The sequence below is a fragment of the Diadema setosum genome, chromosome 9 (genome assembly GCF_964275005.1).
Source record: "Diadema setosum chromosome 9, eeDiaSeto1, whole genome shotgun sequence".
Taxonomy (NCBI): Eukaryota; Metazoa; Echinodermata; class Echinoidea; order Diadematoida; family Diadematidae; genus Diadema; species Diadema setosum.
The window spans coordinates 40,031,845-40,044,272 of record NC_092693.1 but is presented as its reverse complement, the minus strand read 5'-3'; the positions used below and the strand labels follow the sequence as shown (position 1 = coordinate 40,044,272).

General features: G+C 38.9%; 1 protein-coding gene across 1 annotated transcript; it reads right to left on the bottom strand.

Moving 5' to 3' along the window:
* Positions 1-3,212: 3,212 nt before the first annotated feature.
* LOC140232859 (DNA-directed RNA polymerase II subunit RPB3-like) lies at positions 3,213-11,680 on the bottom strand. Its single transcript, XM_072312972.1, has 7 exons — positions 11,518-11,680; positions 8,599-8,717; positions 7,466-7,518; positions 6,820-6,948; positions 5,812-5,857; positions 4,813-5,019; positions 3,213-3,949 (listed from the first exon to the last, which is right to left on the bottom strand). Exons 1-7 carry the CDS (start codon positions 11,601-11,603, stop codon positions 3,762-3,764), a joined length of 828 nt encoding a protein of 275 aa, XP_072169073.1. The 5' UTR covers positions 11,604-11,680; the 3' UTR covers positions 3,213-3,761.
* Positions 11,681-12,428: the final 748 nt, after the last annotated feature.

Here is a 12,428-nt window from a genome sequence, read left to right as displayed (position 1 = left end):
CTTGGTTGATTCATGCTAAATCTGATCTTGCATTTGGAATAGAAATACAGTTGCACAAGTGTATACTGTAAAAGTGGATATTTTCGGGCAACTAATTTTTCGCGCTCAGTGAGGTAAGAAGAGTTTCACGTGATTTTAATTCCACAGAATCAAGTCATCAACTGCTGGAACATATGGCAAACAAAAAAATTTGTGTGCTTTTATTTTTGCGCTAGTTTCAGGTTGCGCGAAATGCGCGAAAATTTCAACACCGCAAAAATTTCCACTTTTACAGCATGTGAAAGCACACTAAGTACCCCAAGTGCCAAATAGACTGTACACTGTACAGCCACCCCTGAAATTGTCATGAACTACTAACTTTCCCCCTTACACATGTCCACATACAGGTATGTACTGTACTACAGACTCCTGCAGTACTACGTGTACCACTATGTAGTATACTTCTTGGACTGGATGAGAAGTTTTATGAGAAGTACTTTGGTTGATAAGGGCATTACTTTGAGATCCTGATTTGGGATGCCGTACACACTTTGAAAATACATGTATACAATTTATTCATGTACGTGTACATGGAAAAGATGAATCAAACTAGAAGAAATACCTTGGTTTTTCACATATTGACTTTACACATCTTTATTTTGGCATCATGTGTACAGAAAATGATGTAAAGAACCTGCATCATCCTGTACAGGTGAAAGCATACAAAAAATAAATAAACACAGCCCGCACATTTTGTTTGTTTATTCTTGGATGGGGTTAAGTTTCTTTACAGAAAGTCTACACGAGCATAAATTATATCACACGTAAACACACAGAAGAATGGCTATGAACAGACGTTCACATGTGGTTGTGGGACATCTCAACAATATATTTTACCAAAGTAACGTTATTTCACAGAGATTTATGACTTCGGTAAATTTGTAAAATTCAAACTAATATTGCCAAATGATCTCTGTCATCACATCATGCAAGCATAGTTTCCCTCAAGCATGTATTACATGACTGGAACTCTGAATGGCAGAAATGCCTCTTCAGTGATACAATGTATTTGCAATAATTTGGATGATCTAACTGGCATGGTACAATACACTTATCAGTAAGCTGCATATTACAGGTGCTAGCTAAGACCAATGATTGTGAAATTTCACCAAGTCTATCAGTTCTGTGAAACCTGGTCACTGGTTTTGTGTCATAAACTCCAGTTTCAATATGTCAAAAAATGGGGATATATCAGTCTTACTGTGTTGTACCTGTACATGCAAAGTAAATAAAAACCAGTACAAATGAAGCATGTATGGAAATGGCAAGAGTTGTCCCAGTTAATGTTGACTTCTTTACCAGTTCATGAGTTATACAAGACTTCATCTTACTTAGTGGACTTATGAGAACTGTCCACTTCTGCCTGAAGCAATGGAAAGCAACAAGAGGACCATAGGCTACAAGAGTGATCCTCATCCAGACTCTTCTCAACTCTGTTTTTGTGACATACAGTTTGCCCCAACAAGTAACATTAGAGATGTACCTGCATGCAAATCATTACCCTTGGGCTTAGACAAATACAGTGCACTCCCAGTTATAACGAAATTCCGGTTACAACAAAATAAAAATTCAGGCCGCAATGTTATCGATTCTATGTATTTTTATTGTTTATATGTTTGGTTATAAAGAAATTTCGATATATAACTAAAGAAAACTGCCAGTCCTGAGGACTTTGTTATAATGGGAGTCCACTGAACATCACTTTCGAAAGAAATGAAGACACAACTCAAGACGTTCTGAAGGCCCATACAATGTACATGTATTCATACACAAGCTATTCAGAGAGCTCATTATGTCAAATCAACCCAGCCTGAAGGTCAACCACCAAGAAACTTGTTTGAAGGACAAGACGTTTGGTGACAGGGTCTAGCCAAAGTACCAATACCATGGTTACAATGCACCAGTAATAATGAAAATAACCTTCTTCAGTACTTTGACGGATACAAATCTCCATTGAAAACATACCTAACAATACACGTGTACATGAATTTCTTTCACATACTTGCAGAGAGACCATTTATTTCTGTGTGTGTAGTTCTCAGAACTGAATAATGATATTATGAAAATAGTTCAGTGGTCTTGTTGGTAAATAAAATGAACCACATATCACTTAATTCTTAATAGCATCATAGGGAAAACAGAATGTTAAATTAACTGAACATTTAAAGAATTTTTAGCATCCAATATAAAACTTACACACACACACACACACATATACATGTACTAAAAAAGCATCAGTCTTTCCGAGCATCTATGTTGGCAAAAGAATGTCTCCGCATAAACAAAGCCGTATCTTACAGTAACATGTTTCAAGAGCCTTACTCACTTGCGACCAAGACTATTATCTGAACCTAACATAGTCAGACATAACTCTCTTTCTCAGGAGACAAAAAGTCCACAAACCACAAGGATCACCCACAGGATACCTTGCTCATGTTGACAACAACAACATGGTACAGTTTGACACAGACTTTACTCTTGGTCTAGTACAGAGTCAGAAACTCTTTCTTTTCAAACAATGTCCTCACAGCTCTATATCAACAGCAGACCAACCTCAACTTTACACTGGAAATCAATCAGAACAATTCCATTCCACTTTAGGGGTCGTTCACAATTATCAACATTTTCACAAGTGTACAAACCATACACTTTTCAAGACCCCCCCCCCCCCCTTAAAGTGTACGAAGAAAAATGCTGATTTTTTTTTTTTCACATTATTTTCACTGTGTTCAGTTCTTGCTTGGTCTGCCTTTTTTTCAATTTGTGTCCCTCCTCATCCTGGTGCTTCAGCAGTCGATACCGAGTGGGATATTTCTGGTCACACACTGGGCACCTAATTTACATGTATTTGTTAACGGGATTTTTGTGCACAATGCACCCTCACTTAAGGAGGAATTTCGTGAGAATTTCCAGGTCACTAGTTCTATTATCCGTCATCTTTGACATTGTTTCCACATGCATATTTGTGTTCTACTTCTTGCATTGTGGGCGCGCGGGCATACTAGCGCGCACGAGCGAGACGACAGGCCATGATCAGACAGGATGGGTGCGAGACTATGGATCGACATTTTTCGAAATTGGAAAGCGTACACCAGGTGTTGACCCCCCCCCCCCCCCCCCCCCGCGTAGAGTTTGTACGCTTGTGAAAATATTGATAATTGTGAACGGCCCCTTATGTATGCAAGTTTCAAAATTCACAAGGCACATTATCATTACACCAATATACATGTATCAATAGTGTAAGAACTCTGAGCCCAATGGGAAAGGTGAACAAAATGCTTACTGTGTGAAAGTATATTACCTTTACATGAAACATGCACATTCCGTTCACACCCTAACCTGTGCCTTGACCCCTTACTCCTGCCACACCCCTGATGACCTCTTTTACACAGACATACAAACATACACATACACACAGAAACACACATACTAGCTATGTATCAGATTCCTCCAACACAATCATCACCATCAATTCCACATTTCAATCTCCTGCCGTCCATGGCCATGATGATCCTTCTATGTTTGTATCAATGCTTCACCATCACTCCATCGGTTGGACCTCCATTCTGATGACAGACATTTCAAATGTCTGAAGCAGCGGCCATCTAGAGAGCAGTTTGCTCAGTTCTTTTCTGTACAACACATGAACACATGAGTGCAAGCACATTGTCCTGTGTGTTCTCATCAGTACTTGTATGTTTTCACATGTCCACTTGTGGGGGTCAGTTAATGGTCAAGCCCTCTGCTTGAGCCTGAGCCTCATGGCTATGCTGTGTCTGCAGGTCACTGAGCTTTTTCTTCAGTATGGCCAGTCCACTAAATACTATGTTTTCTGGTGTGAGTGCACCAACCGACTCCACATTGAAGAAGAATTTGTTTGGCTCAGCTCTGGGGTCAAAGTCTCCCTGAGCTGTAAAGGAAGAGGAAAGGAAGAAAAAGAAAATACCACTCTTAGAGGATTTTCACTGCTTTAGCAAGACTTCTTCACATTTCATTTGTGGTATACAATCCTAGCACCACTTCAAAGTTTATGTCATAATCAGACAAGTTTGGTGTAACAAGATTAGCTTTAAAAAAAAATATCAATTGCTATGAGGTGCCTGCTGTGGTACCAAATTTTCAAACATTCATATGCTGGTAATGTAAAAGGAATGGGTAACCAGCAAAGTGCATTGTCTTCTATGAATATCTTTTTTTCATAGACAAACATTGCCTCTCAGATTTGAATAAACAATAATCTTGTACATCCAGTTTTTACTTTATGTCAATTCTGTCACAAGAAAGACTGGTACTACTTTTGTACTACAAATGTGTATAAATCACCAAATTCATAAATCCTCCTTCACCAAGCATTCTTGTATGCATGAAGACAGTAACTCCGTTTGAAGTGGGTGGAATCCTGACAAGAATTTACAAACACTGTAATAACAAATGCCATGGACAAAACTTTTGAATGCAGTAACATGCACACATGCTTTGTACTAAGTACCAGCCATTTATAATCTTTGCATACGAATTATATTTCACTGTCATGAACATCTTGTCTAATTATACTGTATGCTACTTTCACCCAAGATATTACTAGGTATGGTAAGCCTCTAGGAAGCTGGAACATTAACATGGAATGTCATCATGAGGGAAGTACACATTAAATTGCAGAGACATAGTACTGTCATCATGATGATTATGAAGAGATTTCAGACTGAAAATGAAAGTTTAAAAGCACCCAGCTAGAGATTTCAGATTGGTTAATAAAAGTTTGACAGCACTCACCTGTGTCTTCCTCCAACTCTGAATATTCACTCTTGGGCCATTCCTCTGGCTTGGGGTAGATGGTGTGTCTCATCGTATTGTCTGGGTCATACTCAAAGGCTATGGCTGCTGTGGGGATCCACTTGGCGTGGTCCTTGCCAAAACCCTTCTTGGCAAAAGCTCTTAATCTCAGCTCCTGTCCCTTCCTAAGCTTCACAATCAGAATGTCTGCACAGGGTTTGAATTCAGAGTGAAATCTGGGGTCAAACATGGACCATATTTCATCTACAGACCTGTAATTACCGACAGTTATCGTAATTTCAGTTACCACAAACAAAAAGATATGCACTTAATTACTGTCCTGCAATTACCATGATAGCTACAGATGCTCCCACATCATGATGGTTGTGAATGCTTTTGTACAATGGGTCTCTGGAATTGTACATTAAAGGGCAATTTCACACCAAGTTCAAATTGACTTTACTAAATGAAATAGAGTCACACAAACAGAACAGAAGAGGTTTCATCAAATTCAGACCTGCAACCATGCCAGTACTGGCAAACATTTCTCTTTATACTATTTTGATTTTAATCCTTCATAACTCGAATTTTCTCTAAGTCCAAGCATTTCTTCGGTCAAAATAGATTCGACTTAGGCAAGGTTGACTGTAGTCTCCTAATAAATATTCATGAGAAATTGATAAGTACCCATGCATCTGATGCTGGCAAATGCCACACAGGCACATTCAAAGACTAAATAAGGTCACTTTTTCAAGATCAAGGTCCCTAGCCTGGAACAGATCAGCTTGCCTGTATCATAACCCTTTTTTTTTTTTTTTTGGAATTGAAACACATCAAACAGCTAGGTTGGAATTATGGTGACATTGAAGCACAGCTGGTATTCTGAAAAAGAAAACAAAAAACAAACAAACAAATAAACAAACAAACAAAAAATCACTCTCCATTATGTCATTTGAACTCCTCTCAACACAGATTGTTTGTATCACCATAGCAACTCACCATCAGTTTCACCATAATCACTGGACTCCTGATTTCTTGATGGCACCTGAAGAGAAAATCAGAGTTACATTCAAACTATGAGTAAACTCATCAAAACACCATGACAAAATAGGCATACAGATGTTAATATCAAGGCCTACGTGGTCCCCAACATGCTAATATCTTATCATCATACAGGATATGTTAAAAGACACCACCAGCCCACATATACATCCCATACATGTGTACGTACTCTATATACAGACATTAATATACTGAAGGAAAGCTTGATTATCTTTACCCCGTCATAACACTCTCACTTATAACTAGATACCATTTTTAATGAGGTGAATTTTGTGGTCTTGAGTTTTCATTATGGAAGGTGGTGTCTCTTTTAAGTGCAATTTTGAGGTACTGGTTATAAAGAGACAAAATTGGTGGTCCAAGCGCTCTTGTTTTAACAAGATTTCCCTCAAGTTTACCAAATCATCACAAAATGCAATGGAAATCTTTGTTGCCTTAATATTCCTACAAAGGTGTTAGCGAGCATTTTATTGTATGGATGCAAGTATGATATAAAATGTAACACATATGAAGCCTAAAAATTTTCACACCCAAATATGAAATATTACATCCTAAAAAACAAAAAACCTACTGGTTTCACATACAAAACATCTCTTAATCCTCTTAACCCATTGAGGACGGACTGGTTTTGCTACAACATGCCTTTCCAATAGACACTTGCCCGAGTATACTCAGGACTCGTCCTCAACATGTTAAGCTGTATGGTTTTCAGTCAGTTTTGTTTAAGTTATTTCATAATGTTTGTCCATTGAAGCCAAAAAATATAAAGTCAAATATCAATTCTTTATTCATATAGTACACACTGAAAGGTTTGCATGATTATTTTTCACCCAATTACAAGTTTGGCATTTAGTGTTCGCCCTGAAGGAACTAGCCACTATCTTGCAATATGTATAAATCCAACAAACTGCAGATATCCATAACAATGAAGACACTGTTACTTACTGGAACAACTTTCTGGTTACTGGACATCAGATCTCGAGACGTGACATGGCGTGTCTGGTCGTCTGTACACTTGACATCGAGTGTCAACTCCACTGAGCAGTCTGCGCAAAATTCTTCACATGTGCAATCCTGTAGGTAAGAAAGTAACATCATAGATATGATTTTATAAACTCTAGACAGCCTCATCAACATCATCACTGTTCCTCCTGGCTGCCTTGCCATCATCATTGTCTCAGCATTTGCTAGGTAACTACTTGTATCTACCTTCCTGGGTCAAACTGAGTATCATACGTTATCCAATGATGAACACACAGGGCAGGGTCAAAACTTGGAAACTGTCGATAGGTCATTTTTAACTATGAAGTATTACAAGAATAGGAATCCCTTGTAGGGCAGTTAAAAAAATAATAATAATAAATAATAATCTTTTCTTTTTCTTTCTCCTTTACTTTTTTTCCCTTCTTTTCTATGAAAATTTCAGCCTGTAGTGCACTTCAACAACTTTGAAAATGAGATTTTCTGGGACTGCATATTTCCACAAAACTCTTACTAACAGTTCACTATGTGAACTTGTGGTGTAATTTGTTACTTTTCTTGATTGACGAAAGTCATTTGAGATTGCTACAAGTTCAGGGATTTTACTTACTCTGTTGAAGTTCATCTTGTCTACTACTTCATCACTTGTCAATGGAATGAGACCTATAAGCATATAAAACAAACAACCATATCAAATCTCAATATTGCAATCTATATAAATAACTTTCTGAAGAAATTTTTATCAAATCATATGAACATTTAGTGTTAGAAATTAAAAACAATATGTAAATGTGAGCAAAGAGGGGTTGAATTGTATTTGAGGCCTGAAACGGTATTGTTATGTACAATAGCTAGGTTTCGGCAGCATCATCTAACTACAAGGAAACATCATACCAAGATATTACCGGTACTTGCCCAGCTCTCTTTAAAGGTAAATCAGGCATATGAGAACCATGTAGGAATGAATATCATAAAGTATCAGCTTCTATTGAACACATGTTACCAGAGTACTGCTAAAGGCAATTGGATGTTCTCACATTGACAGAACAGTCTGGGAAATTTCTGGTGGGAGAATAAATCTACCAAGTTAGCAAATGGCAAATAAAACTGAATCATGGAGCCACAATATTTTCAGTGCGCGATTGATAAGACTGACATTCATACAGCGCTAGCACTTGAGTGTCCAACAATCTCTGATACATATTAGAAAGGGCCTATTAGAAAAGTGGTTTGGAAAAGCAGTGTATGATTGTAGTGTATAGAATCAGCTATGCAAATTTGGGTGTGTACAGCACATGTGAGGTGAAAAGGATATACTATGCATACTGTGGTTTTGGTGGTGTTGCTGTGAAAATGGCAACCAGGAAATGTTGAAATTGAAGGCATGCATTCTCAAAGTACCTTTACTGTCCTAGATAGTGTTTAAAGATGAAACTTTCTTTTTGTTGTGTTTTGGTTTCCTTTTCTTTCTTTCTTTTTTGTGCCAGAAACATAATGTTCTAACCTCAGGATTTTAAATACATGTATCATATTGTTGAGGTTATAAGACTTCTAACCTCAATGAAGTAGCATCTCAAAAAATCTCAGTGATGTCCATCAACATCAAGACACTTCATCCACAAAACAAAACTTATGTGGAGCACAGGAACACATCAGATTTGAATATTGCACGCAACGCAACATCAAAAAGAAGTGAAATACGTTTCAATGTAGAATTTGGTGCTCAAGTTCCTGCAGACTCACCAACTCTGTGTGAGATAAACTCATCATGCAACACTGAGCTGTTGGCCTGAATCTCCACCCAATCGATGGCTATTGTTGGAACCTCCGCATACATGATTCTTCGAATGCTGTTGGCGACACTACACAGAGATAAAAAAAAGGAATCAATTTTACATTTTCTTTTTCTTTTTTACTCATTATAGCGTATAATTATATGTATTGAATAATCATTCTAGGCTAATAAAGTCAGAAACTATAAATTCGTTCACTGGTTTTGACAAGCACAGAGTACATCTACATGTAACATGTATCTCTCAAGACACCGATGATTTAAAGATATGCCACATATACAGTGTAACATGAGGTGCCCATGATTCGACCACAACGCTGTCCAAAATTTGACTGCCTGCTACATGTACAAACCTATGTAGGTAGTTCTACTTCGCATACCAGTGGTACAGTACGGTCGAACCTTGGCATGGGAGGTTGAACTTTGGTGTGGGTGCCATACAATTGTACCTGTGGCTGTGCACAGGTTCCAAATCCTTCAAGTGCATCATCAGTTATCATACTAGAAAAATTCTAAATGGACAGGTTTATCGTGTTTATGATGGACAAAATAAAAAAAAGTTACAAAATCTATCTGAGGAACCAAATTTTGCTTTGTACAGCACGAGCTGTCAACACTTGAACAGTCATTTTTACCATTGTACTAGAGTAAAATATCCCGTTTGCGGCAGTTTAAGCATTGTTGAGGGTTTTTCCAACTTGTAAACAAATCAGGCAAATTATTTTCAACCATTTCATATATCATAGACAAGATTATTCATTAACAAAATTGTTTTCATAAAAGAAATTTACCATTGACCAACGCAGTTTTCATGATTTACCAGGGCAAAACCCGGCACAATTTTCGCCGATAAGGGCGATATGCGACGTAGTATTTCTGCTTGCGGCACGATGTACAATCCCTATGCAATACACGCGTGCTCCGCGATCTTTAGCTGAACGCCTTCACATGTCTCGCGAACATTGCGTAAGCGCCAATTCCCATTGCGAAAGCACATGAAAATAGCGGCCGCACATGCATTGGCCGTAAACAAGATCGCAATTCTGGCGGTGTTGTTGATGTCTTCCTCGTGTTTTTCTCATTTTTTTCGATAGTAACATTCACTTTCCGAAAAAAAAGGCGGCCCACATCGGCTCGCGAAAGTTCTATTTTATGTGAGGAAATGTTTTCAAAATCCATGAACATCGAGAAAACGACAAAAAAATCAAGTTTCTTGGACCATTGTTTCTTAACTGTTATGTTAAGAAGTACCGAAAATTTCATTTTTGATGCGATATGTTGTCATTTAGGTGAGAAAATTTCACTTTCGTCAGAGATCATGCCCATTATATCGGTTGGTTTTTGTTGATTGCTAGTGTGTTAGTATATGTGTAGTGTGCATGTAACAGTGCAGTGCTGTGTTTAGCGGTATATTACCGTGTATGTTGTACCTGCCACGAACGGCTGCACGGCCGCATACTGCCGCAGTTACTCTAGAAGCTCTACAAACCACATCTGTGCAGATTTAAATTATTATCAAATTACTCTCAAAATACATCAAATTTTGATGTTGAATTTCACGGGTAAACGTACGAGACACTAAATGCAAATCCTTAATATCTGCAGCCTGAACACACTTTGCGCCAACCCATACAACCGCCTCAGGCCCAGTCAGTGTGCAAAAGCTAGTTTAAACAAAAGAAAAGGAATAACAAACCAACATCGAAAGACCAGGCGGTGCCTATATCAGGCCACTGTACAAGCACAACAAATGCACCATTAAGAGTGGCATAAATAGTCAAGTTTAACTGAAAAGCGCCAAAAAACTCAACAACAAGCTTCGCGTTTGGACTGGTCGCTGTCACTGGGTGGGACCGACTGAGACAGTCTGAATGTCAGATTCAAGCAAACATCCATTCATGATCTGCAGTCATTCATAAATAAAGCCCTTTTCTTCTCATATCTTTCACACCAGTTCGGGAAACCCACTCACAAGGGGGGCCCCTCCTTATAAGTAACCCGTCCCCCTTATAAGTAACCCCGTCCCCCTTATAAGTAACCCCCGGGGCACCCCTTATAAGGAGTCTCCACGCTTTTTTGCAATGCAACGCGAAAATGAAAGGACTGCGGCAATTTGCTTGATTATGTCCATAAAGCTTCACAAGTTTCCTAGTTACTCACGAAATTTGAGCAAAATCGGTTTGAGGCATCATATCTAAAATCATGGATTTAAATGCGGTGTCAAACGACCCATGCGAATGCTGAAATGCGAGCGATTACTGGCGTGTCGCCAGGCGCGGCGGCGCGGCAATGTTTGAGTGCAGACGTGGCGACTGACCTCCGTACTCAGTCGCCACGTCTGCACTCAAGCATTGCCGCGCCGCCGCGCCTGGCGACACTCACGCCAGTAATCGCTCGCATTTCAGCATTCGCATGGGTCGTTTGACATCGCATTTAAATCCATGATTTTAGATATGATGCCTCAAACCGATTTTGCTCAAATTTCGTAAGTAACTAGGAAACTTGTGAAGCTTTATGGACATAATCAAGCGAATTGCCGCAGTCCTTTCATTTTCGCGTTGCATTGCAAAACAGCGTGGAGACTCCTTATAAGGGGTGCCCCGGGGGTTACTTATAAGGAGGGGCCCCCCTTGTGAGTGGGTTTCCCGAACTGACACCAACAAAACTGAGCAAAACTAAACTAAAACTTCTAACGTTAGTCGTTAGTGTTGCCCATTAATACCATTAAGCTTATACGTTAGAATACCGTCATTTAGCGTAAATTTCTAGCTAATGTAATTCTAATGTTTAGTTAGAGCGCGTCTCTGACTCTTAGAAACTATAATCTTTTTAGAATAGCTAACTATCTCATTGATCTACCGTAGGCCTACCTGAGATCAGTGTCTTCAATGATGAATTTCACATTATCGTCCGTAAGTTCAGTTATCTGTATAGTTGGCTGATTAGCATACGGCATGTTTTTCGCAGAAAGAGTTCCGAGATCTTCGAAGAATTGTAGTCTGTAACGCCAGAGCTGACTTAGTCCTGCTGCCGTGTAAATACACCATTTGCACAATCAGAGAAAGCTTACCATAGTCCCGCGCGTTGAACTCTCTGTAGGATAATACAGCATGCAGCTTATGGAAATCTGTTGGCTCCCGCGCCATGCGCCCCCAACGTTGATATAGGGTCAGCGCGTGCATGCTATCGAGGGATGCACCCGAACCACAGAACTCTACTAGTACGTGTATCGATGATCTCAGACAAGTGATCAGTGATGCGTGAGCAACAAGCTTTTCATAACGCATAGGCCCTACTATAAGTGATTTTTAAGCTGAAAACTAAATTCAGTTGAAAACATTTACTTAGTATTTATCAACTCAACACCTTGTTTGTAAGTAAATCTATTTTTTTATTCAGTCAGTATACTGGTAATTGATTGGCCAAGGTGGATACGCTCCCTCGACATAGAGTAAGTCCTTGTAGAGGATAATACACTGCAATCAGGTCAGTATTCACAGCAAACTCTATTTTACCAAGGAGATTTAAGAGATGGAGTTACAACTGGCTGTAATTAGTAATTAACAGCTCAGTTTTCTATTGATGCACAAAAGAATTCCACAGTGCATTTGTGCCTTTGATGATAGGGGTTCGATGCTGCCGTCTTTCTGAGCAATCTGAAGATTCATTTTGAACGCAAACATAGCGTCGGCTATATCTATGCGTTTATATATTGAATGAAATGGAATTTCACTTAATGATAAGGCATATGAAACAAAAATAAATCCCGTCCAGAAATATG